Consider the following 24,106-nt stretch of genomic DNA (forward strand, 5'->3'; position numbering starts at 1 on the left):
AAAAAAAAAAAAAAAAAAAAAAATCTGACAAATGCCTTGGTATTTCATAAGTAAGAGCTTCTACAGCCTCAGTAAACTGCTTCAAGATTCATCAAGCTCTAGTTTATTTTTGCACCAAATAATAGTAAATTTTCTGGTTTAAGACTTTAGGGATAAAAAAGATAGCATCTAAAAATGAAAAGAACTTTCACAGACAGTTCTTTTTACCATGATGCTCTTATTGGGCTCTACCCTGAGGGCTTTCTCATTTTATCAGCCATTCATATTATGCTTTAGACCTAAACATTAATTCACCCATACAAAACAAGCCAATTTTTGTCACTTATAGAGGTTTCCTAAAATATGCAATAAAAGCCACAGAATTCTGAGGTTTTAAGGGGTGTGGGGAGATAAGAATGAAACTATCATCTTCATGATTGGTAAAGCAGAATTGGAAGACACAGTTTGAATCACTAGCCAAAATATGCTTTCTGCATTCTTCCCCTTGGGATACGCAAGTGAGGCAAATCACGTCTACAGAGCAGACACTTAACTACCAAGTCTTAGGCATCTTCCACAAAAGCAACAAAATTAATGCTGGAGGCAGGAAGGAGGCAATCTGTAGGCCTGAGCAACATGTGTCCTGTCTGCTCCTCAATTTCACCCACCACGGAAGCCCCAGTAAGAAATGTGATTTGGAAAGAAGTTCTCTATAATGTGCATATTTGAGGGGCTAAAATAATAAAGGAAAAAATGATTCCTGCTATACAAAATAACTACACCATTAATTTGATAATAAAATAAGAATCAGTTCAGATCAACTTATAGTAAGTACTAATCATACTGATCAATTTAGATTTTTCTCAAGTTATAATTCACACTGATTCTTAGTGAAGAACTACAGCTATACAACAATAATTTTAAGTGTTTACTCAGTAAGAAGTATTGTACTTACCAGCTAATTTTCCAGTAATTAAAACAGTGTCTTCAAATAGCCATATATTTGCTTGGCTTTGCGGGAACAGTGAAAGTGTAACTGATGAATATACTGTGAAATGTAGCACAATTAGAATATTTTACTTAATGTAAGCAGGAAAAAACTAGAGTAAATATAGTTTTGTAACAGCAAGTCCTAAAAAGTAGGGGGAAAAAACTACTTGATGGGAAAAGCAATTCAAAACAAAGGATGAATATATATAAAATGTGATGGAGGAAAAACGGTCACAATAAAGTGAAAAGAAATCATTCATTATCACTATTTATTTTACTAATCTTTTCTATTTGATAGTAGTAGTCTATACCAAGGTGATGAATGATGTTCTGTAACTAACCCCAGATGTAAATGATCAAGTTGAATGCTTGAATAACCTCCTGATATATTTTCTCTAATTGTTACCTGTTATTCTTAAGATTAAAAAAATTTTTTTCTTGGCTCCATGATTCAGAGTTCTCTAGACAGAAACTCTATCCACATTTCATTTTTTCCTTCCCACATAAGAGCACAATGCTCTTCTGCACACAGTGTGGTTTGCCAAAAGTTGGCAGAGAAGGAGACAATTTAGCACACAAAATGATTCAAAGGCAACCTTTAGTAGTATTGCAGGAGGGAGCTAAACCTGCCTACAAGAGTAAGCAGCTGAAATACCTGTTGGGATGAATAAGTGCAGATCACATGAAAGATATTATTTCAAGATTGGAGCAAGAAGCTGGGACAAAAGACTATTTTATAAGCAAGATCAAAGCAGACTTATCAATCCTCCAAAAAAGAAAATTACTTTTGAGGAATTCCCAAAGCCCAAGTTCTTGTTTGATATTTTTCCTTTGTGCTGTGTATTTAAAATTAACAGAAATAGCATGGCATCCTCAAATCTCTTAAGACATAACACAATTGCATGGAAATCCTTTTATTATTTTGAGATATTTCAAATAATTTTTTAAAATATGGAAAAAAGTAAAATATAAAACGTATACAATGATGGACAGAGGTAAAATACACTTTTCTCCTTCTATAGGAAAAGCAAACTGCCAAATAAAAATGTAATTTCAATTTCAGAATATATTAACATATAGACTGATTAATGGATTTATTAAATTGGAGAGGTTGGAGAGTTACAGTTTGAATCTCAAGGTGATTATAAGTAAGACATTATCCCATATTTGGATACTTTCTCAATCACACATCTACTAAACACGAGGAGAATCTTTCTGAAGCTCACATTCAGATTTATTTTCATGTGAAAATTGTTTCCTATTACAAAAGGGGTGTAATACACACTGTGAAAAACTTGAACACAGAAAATGAGATGAAAGTGATGCTCATCACACCACCACCACAGGGACAATCATTAATAATATTTTATTATAGCTTTTTGTTGGTTATACCTGTGATTTTTTTTAAAAGACAGCAAGTTATGATATTGTATACAGAATACTGTTACCCTGACTTTTTCATTTAATAACATAAGCATTTCTCTCAAAAGACATTTTTCATAATATTTTAACACACATATTTCATTTATTAAGGTATTAAGATTTATGTATTTACTGCATTAATCTGACAGAATGTTTCCATTTCACTATTACAAAAACATTGCATCAACATCCTGGCACACGAATACCTGTCCACTGTATTTAATATTTTAATGCATGTTTATTTGTGCAGATTCAAAAGGTGCAATACTGGGTCAAAGTTTATGAAGACTTTGATACACACATTTCAAAATTGTTACCCAGGTAATTTTGCCAGTTTGTACTTCTGTTAAGAATGTTTCAGAATGCTGGTCCTATCTTATTTGACAACATTAAAGATAAACTTTTTTTAGGTTAAAAAAAAAAAAAAACTAAGAATTGTGTATTTCTTTGGTATACCAATCTTGATTATTAGATAAAACATGTTATCATATTTACTAACCATTTGTATTTCCCATTTTGAAAATCGTTAGGCCATGATTTTGTCCATCTACCTTATTTAGTTAGGGCCTTGGCATTTGCTTATTAATTTGTATGGATTCTTTGCATATTAAGGTTCATGCCTTTACTGTTTCAAATACTTTTCCAACCTCAGTTGCTTTTTATATTTATAACATACAGGAGTTTATTAAAATAAGTTCATATCTAACTTTTATTGCTTTTATGTTTAAACAGACAATACTAACTGAAAGGTCAGATAGTTTATTTTTTTATATCTAATATAATTATTTTATACATTTGATCTCTCTAAGAAATATATTTTCACATATGAATCCAGTTAATTTATTCCAAATAGTTAACCAAAATATCTCAATATCATTTACTGACTATTCAGCCTTTTTTCAATGATTTCTAATGGCATCTTATCATAGATAATATTTTTATAAATACTAAGTGTCCAATATGTACCATAATAAAAATTATAAAACTCACTCTTAATTTTGTAGATATATATTTTAGTTGTAATGGCAAATTGCCCCTAGATGTTCTTTTAAAATATTCCCATGTATCTTTACACATGTACTCTTTAAAGATTATTTTTGCCAATTTTGAAAAATGAACTAAATTTACAAATTGTGGAAGAAATGAAATCTTTACAATATTCAGACTTCTTAAGAAAAAATATTTTTTTTCCCATTTGTTCAGGGCTTTAGTTTGTTTGTTTGGTTTTTTAGGTCTATTAATAAAATTTGGAAGTTTTAGTGTCCCCACATATACAGCTGTTTTACTTTTTTTTCACTCAGGTTTCCCTGTATATTTTATTTGTTGGTTTATAAGAACATGTACTAATTTGCTATCAATAGATCTGTTGAAATTCCATCAATTTTAAGAGTTTTAAGTTCAATGCTCTGTAGTTTTCCAGACCATCATATGATCACCACCAGGAAATGACAGTGGTTTGCATCTTCCTTTCTAATAGTTATCTGCTTTTTTTTGTCTCTTAATATCTAAAAAGAAAGAACAACTGCAATGTAAAATAATATGGATATCTGTGTTCAGCTTATTTTAGTAGGATCATCTCTAATGTTTTATAGTTAAGTATGATTGTGAGATATTTACCATGTTAGGTATGTATTTGTTGTCATGGATTTTAAAGAGCTTTTTTCCTTTTCTTTTTTGAGAGTCTCACTCTATCACCCAGGCTGGAGTGCCATGATGTGATCTCGGCTCACTGCAACCTCTGCCTCCTGAGTTCAAGTGATTCTCCTGCTTCAACCTCTCGAGTAGCTGAGATTACCGGTGCACACCACCATGCCCAGCTAATTTTTTGTATTTTTAGTAGAGACAGGGTTTTACCATGCTGGCCAGGCTGGTCTTGAACTTCTAACCTCATGATCTGCCCACCTTGGCCTCCCAAAGTGCTGGGACTACAGGCTTGAGCCACTGTACCCAGGAGAGTTTTTTCTTAGTTAGAAATGGATAGTAAATGTATAAAGTCCTTTCAGACAACTACTGATAATAGCATATGGTAGCTGTAATTTTTTCTATTAATATGATATGTAAAGACTTTGACACATATTTGACACCTTTTCAATCCTGCAAAGAAAAGATGTCCTACTTGGTCTTGACAGAATGTTACATTTAAATAATGGCAAAATTCTTTTTACTCTTCTGTTTTAGGATTTTTGCTATTAGAGTTACAAACTAAGATGGGTCCATACAGGGATGTGTGTGTGTATAGGAGAAAGACTACATATAAAGGCATTTAACATTTTTATTACTTTTGTTAGGTCTTAGAATCAAGGCTATGCTAGTTTTGTGAAATGATTTGGAGTACTTCTAAAATCTTTGAATTGGGTTATTTGTACCTGAAACATTCTATCCAATGGTTATTAGTCTATACCATCTACTACCAATATATATTGTATATCAGAAAATTACTCACTTTATTGAACTTTTTAAGATCCTTGCCATCTAATTTGGTGTAGAACATTTTCATGACATTTTTAAAGCTTTTATATATTTCTCATCTTTTCCTTGTCTATTTCATTCATTTTTATTTAGATTAGCAGATGTATGTATAATTTATTGTTTATTTCAGAAAACTAGCCTTTTGTCAATTATCTTTTCTTTAAATCTTCCAGTGTATGCTAATTCACTTTGATCTTTATTATTTCTTTTTTCTTGTTTTATTTTCTAGCTTATTGAATGAATAGTTGTGCTTAATTTCTGTCTTTTGAGAACAATTATTTAAACAATGAGTTCACCTCAAACACATTCATATTCTGATTTTCTAGTTATGACATTGCAGTTTTATTCATATGAATTTTATTGAATTCATTTTTTATTTCTCATTCTAAATTGAAATAATGGCTCAAGAATTCAAATGTTTCCAATATGAAATCAAATAAAACATCTAAATTCTAACAAAAGCCACCATAATGATTTGAAAAAGATGGACAACCTCATGTATCATCCTTCCAGTGAGTCAGAGTTGCATTCTAATATCTCATAGGGCACACTGTTCCCAATATTCAGTTAGTCATACAAAGTGCTACCAAGTCTTTCTTCAGCATATCTCTTGTACTCACCCCGTCCTTTCCATTTGCTCTCTTGCTTCAGTCTGTTGTTACCATAAGCCACGAGCACTGCCACCACTTCCTAGCCAGGCTCCCTGAATCTATTTTAGCCCAGCTGCTGGCTTTCATTATATGCTGTTGAGTAAATCCAGTTTCCAAACAACCTACACTCATTGTGCTCAAGAATCCACTATAACAACTGCCGTATTATTCAGCTTATAAGTCCTGTCTGTCTCATCATTTAATAACATCCTTTCTTCATCTGGCCCCACTTTATCTAGCCCACCCTGCTTCTCACTGATTCTTTGGGCATGCCAATCCCTCTACCACAGGCAAGCTATGTCCAGAGCAGAGCTCTTGCTCAGGATTACTTCAAACACCTCTAGAAGGAAAAATGCCTTCACGATTGCTATGGTCTGAAAGTTGACATCTCTGCAAAATTTATATGTTGAAATCCTAACCTCCAAGGTAAGGTAGGGTTGGGAGGTGATTAGGTCAAGAGGACAAAGATGGAAATGGGTCCCTCTCTTCAGTGAACTCAACCTGATTCACTAAAGTGTAATTCGCAAAGTAACAGTTATGAAGCCCAGAACAAGTGCCAGGTTCAGGAGAGACCTTGAGGTCGCATGGAGACCCCGTATGGTAGGGGTCATGTAGCTCTCTACTGGCCATTCCTATCACAGAGCCATGTTTTGGCTACCTGGGGTCCCCTGAGGACACAGGATTAATCTTGCAGGTTCTAGAGGACAGAGCCAAGACCTACATGTTAGGGAGGTTTCAGACAGTTTACCTGTTAGGACATAAGACCCTTGCTTGCAAGCAGAACTAAAACAGGCACAAGAGAACTTGTTTGCCCATTCTACCATGTGAGGACAGACAGAAGATGTTATTTCCAAAAAAGCAAGCCCTCACCAGACACAGAATCTGTTGGCACATTGATCTTAGACTTCCCAGACTCCAGAACTGCAAGAAATAAAATTTTCTTGTTTACAAGCTACCCGGCTTATAGTAGCCTGAAAAGGCTAAGACAACGTTTTCTTCAAACTGGCACTCCTTTCTAACCTCCTTATATTGACTTTACTAAGCATTCTCATTTTCAGCTTACCAGAACAAGATATTCCCCAAACAGAGAAAAAAATTCATTTACATTTAGCAAAAACAAAACACGTTTAATTGCTTACTTGGCATTCTTCCGGTTTTCCAAGGCAGAGGGGTCAACACGTAGCCATCTTTGTAAGCAATAATAGTTAAACTAAGTCCTAATTTGTAGGGTACTTTTATCAACACTGCTCCATTGTTTTGAGTTACTGTGGAATTTGTTTTCGTGTAGTTTACAAACACTTCTACAACTGCTTGGCTCAGGTGCTGACGACTTATGATGTCATTCACCTGGACTTTCAGCATAAATACAGACACTGGAAGAGAAAAGGGTAGAAATTGCAGTATGTTGTATCCTAGACTGCATAGGTCATAGGCTTTAAATGTCATTCAACATATCTAAATAACAGTATAAAACTGTTGTTAAATTTAGGAACTACAAATAAATACACATAATAATCAAGAATTCATTATTCCTCCTAAAACAAAATAAATTCGAATACAGACAAGTGCTCCCTAACAACATTTCAGTCAATGGTGGACCACATATATAATCTTCGACAAGATTATAATAGAGCTAAAAAATTCCCATTGCCTAGTGGCATCATAGCCATCATAGTGTTGCAGTGCAATGCATACTCACGTGTTACCGGTGACGCTGGTATAAACAAACCTACTGTGCTGCAAGTTGTATGAGAGTATAGCATATATAATAAAACTTGATAGATGACTATGTTCCTAGTTTATGAATTTACTATACCTTTTAATCATAATTTTGACAATGCAATCCTTCTACATATGAAAATAAGTTAACTGTAAAAAGACTCAGGCAGGTTCTTCAAGAGGTATTCCAAAAAAATAAAGGCATTGTTATCTTAGGAGATGACAGTTCCATGTGTGCTGCTGCCCATGAAGACCTTCCAGTGGGACAAGATGTGGAGGTGGAAGACAGTAATATTGATGATTCTGCCTTGTATAGGCCTGGGCTAATGTTTGTATTTGTGTCTTAGTTTTTTTTTTTTTTTTATTGTACGTTAGGTTCTGGGGTACATGTGCAGATCATGCAGGATTGTTGCACAGGTACACACATGGCAATGTGGTTTGCTGCCTCCATCCCCCCATCACCTACATCTGGCATTTCTCCCTATGTTATCCCTTCCTGACATCCCAAGCTGTGTCTCCCTTGGCACCCCCCAACAGACCCCAGTGTGTGATGCTCCCCTCCCTGTGTCCATGTGTTCTCATTGTTCAACACTTGTCTATGAGTGAGAACATGCAGTGTTTGATTTTCTGTTCTTGTGTCAGTTTACTGAGAATGATGGTTTCCAGATTCATCTGTTTTTTAACAACAACAAAAGTTTAAAAAGTAAAAGGTAAAAAATTTTAAAAATAGAAAAAAGCTTATCAAATAAGGATAGAAAAAATTTGTACAGCTGTACAATGTGTTTCTTTTAAGCTAAGTGCATTACAAAGTAATCAAAAAGTTTAAATTTTTAAAAAATTTATGAAGTTGTAGTAAGCTAAGGTTAACTTATTGAAGAAAAAAATATTTTTTCTAAATTCAATATAGCCTAAGTACACCACGGTGCAGTGTTTACAAAGTCTACAGTAGCATACAGTAATATCCTAGGGCATCACATTCACACTCACCCAGAGCAACTTCCAGTTCTGCAACCTCCATTCGTGGTAAGTGCCCTTTACAAGTGTACTATTTAAAAAAAATCTTTTGTATGGTCTTTTAATTGTGCCTTTTCTATGCTGAGATATGTTTAGATGCACTGACACTTAAAACTGTGTTACAATTGCCTACAGTATCCAGTACAGTTACATGCTGTACAGGTTTGTAGCTTGGGAGCAATAGGCTATACCACATAGCCTAGTTGTGCAGTAGACCTCACCATTTAGGTTTGTGTAAGTATACTATGATGTTCACAAAACAATAAAATCACCTAACAAGGCATTTCTAATAGTGTATTGTCATTGTTAAGTTATATATGGCTGTATTTGTTATTAAGGCACAATATTACTCCATTTTTTTCCTATCAATTAAAAAAGGAGAAGAAAGGACAGCAGCAAATGATAGGTAGAGGTTCTCTCTTAAGGAAAATACATTTTTATTGTGTCTCACTAACTCTAATGCTATCAATAGCAACAGGAGACAGACAAATTCCTAGAAAGTCAGAAATGGGTCCCCTTTCAGTGCCAACCTTCAAGCCAAAGAAAGCCTGAACCCTGAAAACTGAACTGCCAGTTTTGGGCAGAGTCCTTGACTGGAGTGAGAACTTCTATCCTAGTCTTACACTCTCTTGATTGGTTCCTTTTGGATGATGCCTTTTAACCAATCGAATGGTGCTTTTTCCAAGACCACACATGGACTATTCAGCATGTACTTTCCCATTTTAAGCCCACAAAAACCCCAGACTCAGCCTCACAGATGGCTACCCTGCTTTCAGGGTTCACTCTCCACTAAGAGCTTTCCTTCTGTTGCTCAATAATTCTTCTCTCTGGTGTCTGTGTATCTTATTCCTCTTGGGCATGGGATAAGAACCTGGAATTCACCAAATTGCAGGCAGTGGAAATGAACAAGCTGTAACCCAACTTCTGCCCATTGGGCTGTGGACAGTGGAATTAAAATAGCTGTATTCCTGCTCACCAAGCTAGAGTAGTAGAGGGCTGCAACATTTCTGGAAGCTCAAACCTTAGGTCTCCCCAAGCAAGAGCTGTCACACCCCTTGGGGCTCCATGATCACTGGCATCTCTGAGTTTTTGGGTACCACCACGTTCTTCTAGTCTAGACGCCAGCACCCAACACAGAAACCACTTGTGGCATGCCCAGTCCAGCCACAGGCTGAGCGTGGAGCCACAGCGGGTACGGGATCTGAGCAGGCATGAGCCAAGTGCAGCCTGCTGGGCTGAGCAAGACCAAGACAGTGGTGGCTGCAGACATTTCTAACTGTCAAAGCAGCACCAAACAAATTCTGTAACACTATTAAAGTTATATAGATTTAACACGTTCCAAATGTAGTCAAAGCTCTTAGAATATAATGCCATTACTGCATGGCTAGCTCTTTTATTTTTTTCTGTTGTCTGAAAAGCAGATGATGTTTTACAGTGCCAAATATACAAAATATCAAACAAAAATCCTTTTTTAAAATATAAAAAGCACTATCCATTATGTATATAAGAAAACAAGGCTGGGCATTATGGCTCATGCTTGTAATCCCAGCACTTTAGGAGGCTAAGGCAAGAGGATTGCTTGAGGCTCGGAGTTTAAGACCAGCCTACGTTACATAATGAGACCCTGTCTCTACAAAAATATTAAAATTAGTTGGGTGTACTGGCATGTGCCTGTAGTCCCAGCTACTTGGGAGGGTGAGATGGGAGGATCATTTATCCCAGGAGGTCAAAGCTGCAGTGAGCCATGATCACACCACTGCATTCCAGCCTGGGCAACACATTGAGACTCTGTCTCCTTAAAAAAAAAAAAAAGAAAAAAGAAAAAGAAAGAAAGAGAAAAGAAACTAACATATGTTGAGGAAAATGAAAACTAAAGCCTGTTTCTACCTAAACCTCTGGTCTTACTGTTTAAGTGCAGATCTTGGTAACGTCTGCCTGAGAAAGAACTTGTACCACCATGAAAGTGTCTTTGCAAGCATGTATCACATCTCTGTGAAAGATGCTTTCTTTTCTCCTGTAAGCAAGCTCTGGAGTCAGTCACCATCCACCTCTGCCATTCCTAAGACATGTGACTTTGGGTAAGTTAGGTCTCAAAATCCATTTACTCATATGTAAAATCAGGAAAATAGTTAACTACTTTGAGATAATGATATGTCCATTACAGAGCTTGTGTATCATTTAATGTGATTAGTAACAAAAATTATTATTCTACGATTAGAAAGCACTTCACAAACATTACAGTACACTGATAAGAATTATCATAAACATTGATTACACTGCAATACATCTGCATAAACCTATTTTTAATCAAAACTTTTATCAAGAACAGCACATCAGATTAAAATTCTAGTCAATGTTGACTGAGCCTCAATATTGCTACCAAAATATTATTATACCTGTCCATTCTAGCTTTGTTAAACTGGACTTTAAATTGCTTCTGGATCATAACAAAGACATTTTCAAATATAAATAGAATGTTTGTAATAATCACCCAGTCCTAGGGAAGGTACAACACACCAAGCTAGGAAAAAAAAAAATAGCTCTGATCCTTTCTCGAGTCTAAAATGTTATCCAAACACTTCTCTTTCTCTCTCTCTCTCTCTCTCTACACACACACACACACACACACACACACACACGGGGCGGGGAGAGAGAGAGCGAGAGAGAGAGACAGACAAACATATTTCAGGATACCTCCTCTTATAAAGATTTTAACCATAATAAAAACTAAAACGTTCTAGGGGTAATGAGCCAAGCATTGTGTTAGTTTTTAAGTTCATTATTCTATTTACTCTTCAAAAAACCCTCATTGGAGAGATGCTATTTTATTTTATACATATTGATAACTGAGAGTTGCGGAGGTTTGAAAATGAGCCATGGCTAACCCTCAGTAAATGGACAAAACAGGACATAAACTCAGGACACCTCTCATTAAAGCTTATGCTTGTAAACCATTGCCCTACATCTGCCTGGTTACTCTCTTAAAAGCAATTAGTATCTCAGTTTAAAGTGTGGAGTTGGGAAGAATTGAGAAAAGCAAAGAGATGATTACATCAAATCATACCTTAAATTGAGGTTTCATGAGTCTGTCTGAAACACTGAATTTCCTGAACAACAATCTCATATATATTTAAATGCTAATATGGGGAAGGGATTCCAAGATAATATAGAGATAAATAAAGTTTATCCATACATCTGCTTTGGCATATTTAATAGAGAACCTTATGAGAGGTCAAGTTACTTTGAGTAGTCATTAGTATCATTACTTTTAAGAGCTAAATTGAAGAACATTCGGTTATAAAAGGCCAAATAAGCCATGGGTCTTAAGCTGTTCATCAAGCTATTTTTCCATTATATCATAAATTCAGCTCATTAATAGTATTTTTATAAAATAAATATATCTGTAACAATTTAAACTCAAAAGATGAAGGTAAAGAATAAATATATGTGTCTGAGATTGCCTTTGCAAAAATTCGAAAATTTAAATTGTTGGAGAGATTTGACCTAGCCAACCCCCTTCCTCTTGCCTGTAGCCTTCAAGCTACCTTAATTATTCCTGGGTTAAGTCTGGGCTAGCACTGGGAGATATTTAGTTTATAGTTTAAATAATAATAGCCGTTTCTCCAAACAAAACTGCCTTTGTAAAGCTAATGAGATCATCAGGTTAGAAGAATGTGAGGAGGCTGAATTCTAAGGTGCAGATTGCCAGCCATTATTCTGGAGGTCACAAGATATACAACTTCCCCAATTACTCCTACAAACACCACCACTACTGTAGAACCTAAGGTTTGGCCTTTTGAGATGTCTTTTCAAGTTTTTGGCATATCTGAACTGATGGCTCCACCACTCCTGTGGCAGCACCCAGAAGCAACTCAGCTCAAGAGGATAGCTTTGACTCCCTATGATTTCATCTCTGACCCAACCAATCAGCAGAAAGCACCCATTGTCTAGCCACCGTCACTGTCCCCCCTCCCCACTTCCTCCAAACTGATAGCAGTGACAGCTTGTGTGGAGCAGCCACTGTGAGGGTGTCAGCTGCAGTGGGGAAGGCACAGCTGGGGCTGCAAAATCTGCAGGACCAGAGGGACCCCTGCCTCTACCGAGTTGGTGGGGCAGAAGGCTGCACTCCCAGGCACAGCTGCAGCCTGACAGCTGTGGCTCCAGCCTCTGGAATCCCTCTGCTCTCAGAGGCCCAGGAGTCCCTCTTGCCCCCCAGGCTTGAAAGTGCCTGCTTCCACTGTCTGGCCTCTCCCTGCTCCCAGTTCCAGCTCTGGGGCAAAGCAAAGTTGTGGCCAAGAACAGGCACTATCACAAGCCAGCTGGATGTGCACACACTTGGGGCAGCACTGACAGGCCAGCCCCCTGCCATCTAGGCCCCCTCCAGACTTTGGGCACTGTTGGGCACAGGAGGGAAACAGTGGGGGTTGAGGGTGGCTCCATGTGGGCTTGCGGTAACCCCTCAGATAAACAACCTGGGCACCATGGACAACATGATTGATGGCAGGAGTCAGACAGGTTCCTGGGCAGAAAGGGGTGGGTCCCCAGTGAAGCCCCACCTTCAAGCTAGGGATGGCCTGAAGCATGGGGGCTGGGCTGCCAGTTCCACAGACCACAATGAAAACTTATAGCGCATTTTCCAGGCCCACAAATGGCCACCTATGGAACAATTAGCATGCACTTCCTGCCCTCTGAAGCCCATAAAACCCCTAAACTCAGTCAGAGTCAAACAGAGGACAGGGTGACCTGCCTGCTGATAAAAGCTACTCACTCTGGGTCTCCTCTCCACTGAGGGCCACAGAGATGTTGGGATGACCTGCCTGTGTATAGGAGCTACACACTCTATGTCTTGTCTCTCTGCTGAAGGATGCACACTCGTCAGGATGACCTACCTGCAGATAGAAGCTACCCACTCCAGGTCTCCTGTCCCCTGAGAGCTGTACTTATTGGGTTGGGATGACCTGCCTGTGGATAAGAGCTACCCACTCTGGGTCTCTTCTCTGCTGAGGGTACTCATTGGGATGACCTGCCTGTTGAAAGGAGCTACCCACTTTGGGGTATCACTTATACCTACACTGATAACACCTATCCTACAGTCTCCTGAGAGCTTTACTTTCATTCAATAAAGCACCTCCTCACCTTGCTCACCCTCTAGTTGTTCGTGTACTTCCTTCTTCCTGGACACAGGATAAGAACTCAGGACCCACTGAATAGTGGGACTGAAAAAGCTGTAACACATACAGGGCTGAAACATGCCCCTCTACTCACCACATTGCAGGTGACAAGAAGGAAAGAGAAGAACTGCAGTCCTTCAGGGAGCCCAGACCTAGGCTCTGCAGTTTCTGAAGTCTGCAGGTTTCCAGATGCCACCATGTTCCCCAATGCGTGTAGTGAAAGCCACTTGAGGTACACCTGTTCCAGCCACAGCCTTGCAGGGAGCCACCACCCATGCCGGCGCCTGGAGCTGTCTGCCCTGTCACAGCCAGCATGTATAGCTGTGTGCAGTGGCTGGAACCCATGCTCACTCACACACCCCTCAATGTTCTGTGCCTGGCTCACCCTTGGCAAGCATGGGATCCAGGCTAGGAGTGTGAGCCAAGAGCAGGCTGCCAAGCCAAGTAGGAAGAATGAGCCCAGCAGGCCTGAACATAACTCAGGTAAAGGAGCTACCAGCCACAGAGGTTTCTGTCTGGCAAAGTGACACTCCAAGGATCCTGTGACAAAACTACCTTTGAAAAACTTCCAAGTTCTTGGAAAAGGCTGATTTGAGTAATAAACAAACTGGTCTCCTGTTCAGCTGGCTCTGCATGAACGAAACTCTTTCTTCATTGCAATTCCCCTGCCTTGATAAATCAGCTTTATCTGGGAAGTAGGCAAGAAGAACCCATTTGTCAGTTACATGCCAACCCATGGTCAGTTATATACATGCTTGTAGGCATAGATCACAAAAATCTCAATTTGTAAAATATGTAACATCAAATCCATTTTATTGATTAAAATAATGAAGATTCAGATACATCATGAAAATTGACCAAAGTCTCACAGATGGTAACAGGCCATGTCAGCCTTCAAATATACCCACTGTTATGGTCAGAAGTCAGACATGAGTAAGGCAGGAGAGGACTCAACCCCACCAGGAATGTCAGGCAAACATCAGGCAATGGTTAGAGAGTTGTTAAACTATCTCTCTATAATAATAATAGGTCACAGCTGGCACCAGGGAAAGGCAGTCTCCCAAAAGATAGAAAACCTGAAACTGGTGATTAGCTGCTTCCTGATAAGATCTCAGGAGTTGGGTGAGTGGGCTCAAGCATGTGCACTAAGATGTAAAATGGCAGAATTTACCTCTTCATACTTCAGTTTAACTGACATATGACCGTCCTCTAGGAACACGTGCCTGGTAAGGGAAAAATGCCTCAAGTGAGCATGTGTACAACTTGAGTAAACACACTGCACATGCAGCCACTCTCAAGTGCTGGCAGGCCACTGCACATGCAGACAGCCCACTCCGAGGGAAGAATCTGAGAAGTAAAGCAACCCTGCAAGCTGCCAACATATAAGACCCCAAGTCAAAAATCAAACCATGCAGACTATATGGATTCAACACTGCTAATGCCATGAAGGACTCCAAAGCCATCTTTGCACCATGGAACAGTGGTTCTTGGGGTGTACTAAATTAACTCAAGTAATATACGATTGCAATCATCACTGAGAACTTAAATTCTTATTAACATCAATTAAAAAGAAAAAGCATCCCCTGGCCATATACACACATACTCATGCCAAACCGTGTCCTCAAACTCAAAAGGAAAATATAACGCTTGGGTTAAAAGAATTTAACAAAAAGTTATAATAGTAATATATATCGATGACACCCAACGTTTTTGGCACCAGGCTCTGGTTTCATAGAAGACAATTTTTCCTTGGACCAGATTAGGGGGATGGTTTCAGGATGGATTCAAATGCATTACATTTATTGTATAATTCATTATTATTACATTGTAACATATAATGAAATAATTACACAATTCCCCTCAGTGGGAGCTCTGAGCTTGTTTTCCTGCCACTAGAGGGTCCTATCTCAGAATGCTAATGGTTGCTGAAACTGAATTACCTTGGAAAGCCTATGAGGCCCTACCATCGTGCTTTCTAGTTCTTCCCTGGTCCCTCTCCTTCCAGAAACTGGGTTGTGCAGCCCTTCCAGCTGATCTGTGAACTATATAATAATCTTTCCTAGAAAGTATTTTATTTCTTGTAGCCATAGTTGGTTTATGTTGCTTGCTCAAGTAAGCACATTAAATATGTACAACTGTAAATAAAGGACAATATTTAATAGGCCACTCTATCTTTTATGGAATATGAAGGAATTCAGGATAATGTCAAGTATCAAAAACATGATAAACCATATGAGACAAACAACATAACTACAGCATAAGGGAATTAGTATTCCCCATTCAAATTCAGTAAGAGATCTTGTTCAAACCAAATGTACCTACAATGGCTCCTTCAACAGCATATTCAATAGTGAATTTTTATTAATTCATTTGCTTCAATAATCAATTTCAGAAATTCTCAGAGTCTTTGGATTTACAGACAAATCCCAATGTGTGATAAGATCTTAAGTGAAATTTGCAAAAAAAAAAAAAAAAAAAAAACAACTGCATATTCCATCTGTTTCATCCTTGTAAAAGTACAGTTGCCAAAATAAGACACATTAAAACCCTCCTGACATTCTAAAGCTGGATTTGATTTATAAAATGTCTTCTAATCCAGAATGGATGATTTTATGTTTTCACATGTAATAATAATGTTAAAATAAATCTGATGAGAAAATATACTTAGAAAAAAAAAAGATTTGCAAAGGTCAAATCTTGATGATCCAAATCACAATCCCCCTCTCTGATGAGATCACCTATATCTGTATCTTAAAATGCTTAGTAGACTTAGTGCATAATACAGGCCTGACCAACAGGTCTTCTCTAGCTCAACATGGAAACAACCACCTTGCAGTTGTTTCCTCTCTAATCTCACTCAAAGCTGACATCGTAAGTTACAGGTTTTATACATACATGTTTACTTGTGTGACAGACACACACACACACACACACACACACACACACACACAATCTAGCCCAGTGCTGGAAACTCTACACATATTGTCTAATTTCATCCTAACACATACCTATAAGTCGTTTCCCAATTTTAAGGCAAGGAAATTGAGATTAAAATTGCACAGCTAAAAATGTTATGACCAGGATTCACAGACAAGTTCTTCTGACTCCAAGTCCCATGCTCCACATTAACTCTTACAGAAAAGCATTAGGGATTTGGTTTTCATCATATTTACTAACTTATTTTCTCATCTCACAACCAATGCTCAGAAGGAAATGCTCATTCACTCTCTCAGCCTCTTTTTCCCATCGTCAACCTTGGTTTGTCTCTCACCCCAGCACAAATCACAGCAAAAGCAGCATTTTAAAAAAAACGAACAACAACAACAACAAAAAACCTCAGCTGAAAGCCTGGTCAAAGTAATTAATGAGGCATGAAGAACTCTTTTTTTCCCTTTTTTCCTTCTTTAACCTGCTTATGACTTAAACCGGATGCTTCTGATTTTTCTGGTGCCAACAGCTTGATCAAGCCAGCAGCACAGTCAGCCAGAAGCAATATATATATCCCTAATAATCGCCTACTAGTTCTCTCCTCCAACAAAAATACTTTGGCATTTAGATAGAGCAGAATCCATGATTAAATACACGATTTTCAGCCGGAAGTATTTTTGTCTACCTACTCTTCTCCAGGGTAATTTTTTAGCTTTCCATGAGCATATTTATTTTCTCTGTCACTTAATTATAATCATTATGTCTTGCCCACATAATCATCCTTTCAACATGTCACTATTGGTTTTAAAATAGTTCAATATTAAATGATTTCAACTGTACCCTTAGAAAACATATAATCTAAATGTTGAGACAGACAAGTAAAAATAAAATACCTATCAGTGAGCTAGGTCCTGAGGTTGCTGGAGAAGATTTAACTATTTAGCAGATGATTGCAAGCATTGTTAAGTAGTGAGAATAGCTAAAATTCAAATAATAATAAATATGTATAGAGGAATATTCTAGAAAAAACATATCTGAACCAACACTATATTATGGTTTTCCTATAGAAGACAAATAGGTAACTAAAAGTCCAAAAGAGCTTTAAAAATACCGCTAACTATATAAATTTGGGTGACAGTTATGTCTTTATGTAGGTGGGCTGAAAAAAATCACAATCCCACTTCTTTTCAAGAGAATCTGACATCATCCTATTTTGTTGTCACCATTATGTAGGTTACAACTGTACACTTGGAGAAGCCACCTCCTTTGCAGATTTCTCCAGTACAAAAACTTACCTACTTCTTTTCCATTATGTTTCAAAAGCAAGTATCTATAAGAATTTCATTTCATATGTGACAAATTTTATCTTCTATAGAAATACACTGCTAAAATAAAAGATTTTATAAACAAATTATAGGTCAAATTTTTAAAACAATATTTTAATGAAATAAATTTAAAAAACTTGATTGATATTTATGAAGGAAATATGAAGAACACAAAAATATAGTGGAATAAAATAGTTGGAAATAATGGAAATGTTCATTTATATGAATTCACTCAACAAATGTTTACTAACTACCTACTCCTGCTCAAATCTGCATGAGATGGGGATTGAGGATACAGACAGTAACAGAACACAGGATTTCCCCGAGGTATAATTTTGAGGGGAAACAACATGTGAAAAAAATACAGAATTTCTGATATTATGACAAAGGAGGTAGAAAAGCAATATTGAAACAGACAAGAAAACTTTTTATAGTATCTAACACAATCTTCTAGAAATTATGTAGAAATTAATTTAGAATATGTATAAAAATTTCTGTAAGTATCCAAACATACAAATCTAATATCTACTTTGATATCAGTTTACACTATCTTTTTTTTCTTAACAGGAAGAATGTCAACATTTTGAGTCTAGATCATCTGAGAGCCTACCCATGAATTCTCACCTATTCTTCATGATCTGACTTTTTGATCTACTTCTGTGGAGACTTTATGGTAAGAACCCAAAAGATGCCAAGCTTCTGCTTAGCTCCCAAATCAGGCTTCTTTCGGGTCATTCATAGGCCTAGTTTGCTCTCTACCCACCATTTTCACACAAAATATTCAGCTTTCGATAAATCTTAGTTTAGAGGTAGGTATACAAATATGTGAAGAAATGAACAAAAAACATCTGGTTCCAAATTTAAATGTCTAGGTATTTAAACAATTAGTAGAAACATAACCATCATGGTCACTAAACAATATCAATTGTTTTCTAACTCTTAAGTCTGGCATTCAAAATCCTCTGAGATCTGACCACCACCTCCCTTTCCAGTTTTTTTCCCCCACTTATCATACTCATGCCAGATATGGGCAAATTACAGCCTGCCTGCCAACTTTGATCCACTCTGATTTTGTAAATAAAGTTTTACTGGAACACAGTCATGCTAATTCATTTATATATTCCCTATGGCTACATTGGCTACAATGGCAAAGTTTGCAACAATGATATCTGGCACTCTACAGAAAAAGTTTGCAGAACCCTGTTTTATACTGTCTCATAAATGGGTCATTGGTCACTAACCAAGAGAACCCACTTTCCTGCTACAACATAATTATTCATCTCTTTCTTCCATCTGAAATACCCTTTTAAAAATCTCTACCTGTCAAAATTCTAACCTATCCTTCAAAGTATAGGTCAAATGACCCCTTCCCAAATAAATGTGTCCTTAGACCAACCAAATAGGATCTCCTCTTCTGTACTGACCAGATTAATGACACATAATATATTCTGGTATGTTTTCCTTTTCTGTGGGTCTTCTCTAAGCAAAAGTCAGCTTCTTGACAGCCCCTATTGTTTCTAACTCAGCCTTGAGTCATACTTAACCTTAAGCCTAATAAGAGTTAGCATGTGGATTCTTACTAAATGAGAGGGATGGGGAGAAGAGAGGGAAGAAGAGAAGATGAGTTGCAGAGAGAGAAGGAATTAAGGGAGAGAGGTAGGAAAAGGAGAAAGATAGAGACCAGAAGTGGCCAAGCACCTGAAAACAGTAATGATAATTGCAGGATTTCGGTAGGGGCCACCAGAAATTACGGCCAGCTCTCCAGCCCCAGTATTGGGGACAAAATTTTAAGCTTAATCCCACAGTTGACAGTGAAAAATATTTTACATTACTGTAATAATTACAGCAAGAAATAAATAACATTACTCTTCCTTTCAGAAATCAATACAATGCTTTCTCATAAGAATATTTAACCTGCGAATTTTGACTAGAAAAAAAAAATTTTGACCAAGGAATGCTACTAGAGAGTAGCAAAACTTCCTAAATATAAGGCAAATGTATCCTAGCAAAGAGTAAATTAAAATTTTTATTTTTACTACTATAAAACAGTATCAGCAAAGTAGTTTTACGAGTCTTTCTCCCAAGGTACTAGCACAATTTCCCTATTTAATTGGAATGAGGGCTGAAAGTTCAGAAAAGACAACGAAGGAGCTTATAAAGAAAAAGGACCATATTATTATTCATTCTGAAAAGTAGGGAGGAAAGGACTTAATCAGTTTACTCTCTACAGCATTTCAAATATGGACACACAAGCCTCCTTCTTTTAAAGAAACAAGAGTGCTAAATTAAAAAAAAAAAAAAAAAAAAAAAAAAAAAACAGTAAAATCAGAAAAGCCCCTTTTCATTGCTTAAGCCCCAAATTGGATCCAAACTCTCATTGGCTTTGAGGTTTAAACGAAACAGAACTGTCTGTGTTTGAAGCACAAATTTACTTGCCATAAGCTAATATTTATTGCAGAGAACAATCTCAACTGTAAGAATAAATTAATGAGATAGAATAAAGACATGATCTCCAAAGGTATAAAATGTTATGCAGCAAATAAAATACACTTTTTATCCATTAGGACTGAAGGCTTAAATAAGTGTGATTCACCAACGCTAATGAAATGGATAGCATAAAAAGGGCCTTTACAACTTAAGAACTGGCACACAATAGAGAACTGAACAGGGAACAAATGAGAGCTGAGCCATTACTATTTGGACTCCGATCCTTCTTGCCTACCTAAAGGACCCCTTTCCTCAATGGAAATCACTCAATCTGACTGAAGCTCCTAAAACAGATTGTCCAAGCTCACTCCACAGGCATTTATCATCCTGACTTGTTTTTTCTTCCCAATTTTTCATCCTTCCTTAGAATCACAACCATTTATTCACTTACCCAGCCACTTATTCAACATTTATTAAGGATACTGTATATGATGGCACTAGGTACAGAGAGATAGAAGAGCCTTCAGCCCAGTGAGGAAAGCTCAAGATCATTTTAATTTAAATATTTGAAAAAGCATTGGTCACTATTGCCATGTAAGTACTGAGCACCTAACTCAGACTAAGGTGAGAGCACTCCTCTGTGAAGACAAAATCAGAATTGAGCTTTGAAAATGGGGTGGGGAGGGAAGGAGTGAATAGCATAGCTCCCTAAACCTGGAAATTCAATCACAGATACTTATCCTTTAAGACTCAGCTCGGATATCCCCTCCGCACTGAGGCATGGTATCACTGATTTCCCCTTCTTTTGAACTGATACAGCACAAACTGAGTTATCGCCTAAGGTCAGGGTCATGTTTGGCATCACAGATGAAAAGAAGACAGAGAAAGTATTTTTTTTCCTGAGGTTACTCAGCAAAAATTCTTAACAACTGAGGAAAAAACAAAGAGGTTAAGAATAATATGCAAAGGCTCTGCCAAATAAGAATACATGAGCTGATGAAACATAAGATATTCCTCCTTAGAGGAAAGATGGGAATTTGGCAATTCATTCAGCAAGCATGTGCTGACTGACATTACCCTCTGCACTCAATGTCCTTTTCTGAGCCCACTGCATCTCTGAGCTCATTTCCCCTCCTTTATCTTCATCCATTGTGATCCACAATAGCCTCTTTATGCTTCCTTGAACATGCCAGTCATGCTCCCACCTCCAGGTCTTTGCATAGGTAATTCCTTCTTCCCAGAATTGTCTTCTCCCTAAAATCCAAATGGCTCACTCCTTCAGTTTCTAAAAGTCTTTGTCAAAATGACACTTCCTATTACTCCTGTCCTCCCAATCTGACTTTCCTGTGTTTCAGGGGTCCCATGACCACCTTAAGGTTGGTGATTCACCAGGACTCAAATGTCCTTTGACAGGTTATACTCACAACTATGCTTTGTTATAGCAAAGGATGAAGAATAAAACAACAGGAAAAAATATATTTCTTCGAGCCGTGAGCTGCAAGGACACATGCGAAGTGTCTCTGCATAGGGAAGCCAATTGAGTCTTAGGGTACAAAGCTGTCAAGGCATTGGTCATGTAGACACACTTCTGCTACATAATAATTTCAGCAAGAGTAGTCAGAGTAGTAAAAACACAGGACTTCCAGCATAAATATCAAGTGTATACCATGATCTTGCTAAATAATCCTCAGAAGTCTTGACAACCTAGAACAGCGTATCCTATTGCTCCAGGTATATAAAATGTTATCATCAATCAATAAAATAAAGAACACTCAGAGGGCCACATTCCCAGAAGCTGACCAAGGACAATCATAGTGCCAGGTTCCATGACACGCAAGGATAGAGCAACCAAACCTGCTGTGCTAATGCATTTCTCAACTTTGATCTATTTTTTTCCATAATATTCTTCTAAACTATACTACCTTCTTAACACATATATAACTTATTTATTAGGTTCATTTTCTGTCTCTCCAACTAGAATGTTTATTCTATAAGGTCATGGACATTTCTCATTTTACTACTGTATCCTCAAATATCAATACTTATTTTTGAATGAATGAATACTTGAATTAATGAATGAACTCCTTACTCTTGTACCAGTAGATGGGACTACTGGCACAAAACCACTTAATAATTGCAAGGAAAGATGCAAATGTGTGAAATGAGGTAGAAGGCCTTGAAGTAGAGGGTGGGACAAGAAGATGTATAAGCAACTATTTCTGTGCACAGAATATTTGTAAGTTTTGTGCTTTAAGCAAAGTACAAATTCTTTGAATCTCTACCATTTCCTCCTTTAGCAACTTCTTCAATAAAAATTATTTTGATGTTAAAAAAGGATTTAAAACACAAGATTAGGACAACCATTGTTGCTTCGCCTTAGAAAAACAAATGTATGAAGATTAAATTCATCATTTATTTGTTATCCAACTTTAAGTAATTAATTGGAAAAATACTAGAACCAAAATTGAAGTTGGCGATAAAAATGAGAATAATACAGTCAAAAAAAAAAAAAAAAAAAAAAAAAAAAAAAAAAAAAAAAAAAACACACCAGACATAAGGGGAAAATCTCATTTAAGAAAACAAATTTTTGAATATAGAATTATAAAATCTATTTCATACAGACTGTTTCTAATAAATTACTATTTAAAGAATCATTTGTTGGGAATCTTAACAGTATTGTTCATCCTCCAGGTGATTAAAATTATTGATAATACTATTTGGGAGACAAAAAGACCTTAGTGGAATCAACAATTACTGAATGTTCCCTCTCATAAATGTAACAATGAAAACCTGGTTAGATCCGTCTGCTAGGGTACAATACACCCTTGGGGAGGAATTAAGTGTGAACTACTTGAATTAGATACAGACTACCCTAGCCTCCTTTGCAACTAATGACTCAACGGCCTTAAGTATTCCCAATTTAGTATAATTGATGAATGAAGTCTGGAGAGGACTATATCATCTCTAGGCCAAAAGGAGAATCAAGCTATGGCTATTTATATAATTAATACTCTGAAAAGGATTTATTGTCTAAAACTGAAAATGCCCACAAAAAAATTATTACACCTAAGTTCCTAAAAAAGATGCAATATCCCCAAACACCACCAAATAATTGTAAAGTGTGATTACTATTTTGAGCTGCACAACTCTAAGCCAGGGAAAATTGGGTAAAACAGAACTCATTATTGGAGTCCATGTTAATACTTTTCAATAGAATGAATTTTAAGATAGAGGTCAGCATCTGTACCAACTGGGATGGCCAGCGGCCTCCACCTCCTGCCAAGAGAACTGTCTAGCACAGCCCAAAGGCCATCATCTCTGTCTATGTCCCATGCAACTGGACAACCCAGTTCTCTGTATCCTGCAGCAGAGAACTTTTCTTTACCATTGGTGCATCATGCATTCAAAACTTGATCACTGGTGTATCATGCATTCAAGTTTCAAAACCATTAAAATGTGTAAAAGTTGATCACAGAATAAAAAAATTTGGTACTGTAAAGTATATATAAGCACAGTGCCTTGAATCTAGTTAAGTCCTTTTTTTAAAGTACCTATTTTTAGTGGTTCTATATATTTAATGCTGAAACAAAACCGTGTGATCAGTCTTTTCTTAGAATATATACATAGGCTTGTCAATTAAACATCTAAAATGAACAACATAAGATTGGAGAAAAAAGAGTAAAAAGAAATGAACAAAGCCTCCAAGAAATATGGAATTATGTGAAAAGACCTAATCTACATTTGATAGGTGCACCTGAATGTGACAGAGAATTAATCCAAGCTGGAAAACACTCTTCAGGATATTATCCAGGAGAACTTCCCCAACCTAGCAAGGCAGGCCTATATTCAAGTACAGGAAATACAGAGAACACCACAAAGATATTCCTCAAGAAGAGCAACCCTGAGGCACATAATCATCAGATTGACGAGGCTTGAAATGAAGGAAAAATGCTAATGGCAGCCAGAGAGAAAGGTCAGGTAACCCATAAAGGGAAGCCCATCAGACACAGTG

General features: G+C 37.0%; 1 protein-coding gene across 3 annotated transcripts in view; it reads right to left on the reverse strand.

Annotated features, from left to right (window-relative positions):
- The window catches only part of FAM171B (family with sequence similarity 171 member B), a 78,178-nt gene that overhangs the window by 20,872 nt on the left and 33,200 nt on the right, over nucleotides 1-24,106 (reverse strand). For 2 of the 3 annotated variants that reach the window (XM_017545054.2, XM_017545055.2), the window contains exons 2-3: nucleotides 6,650-6,883; nucleotides 935-1,027 (exon numbers count right to left, since the gene is read on the reverse strand). In XM_017545054.2, the coding sequence (XP_017400543.1) occupies nucleotides 935-1,027; nucleotides 6,650-6,883 (327 nt within the window). Of the gene's footprint in view, nucleotides 1-934; nucleotides 1,028-6,649; nucleotides 6,884-16,587; nucleotides 16,687-24,106 lie in introns of those variants that run through there. The other variant, XM_037744483.1, reaches the window with a different exon arrangement.

The sequence above is a fragment of the Cebus imitator genome, unplaced genomic scaffold (assembly GCF_001604975.1).
Source record: "Cebus imitator isolate Cc_AM_T3 unplaced genomic scaffold, Cebus_imitator-1.0 Scaffold176, whole genome shotgun sequence".
NCBI lineage: Eukaryota > Metazoa > Chordata > Mammalia > Primates > Cebidae > Cebus > Cebus imitator.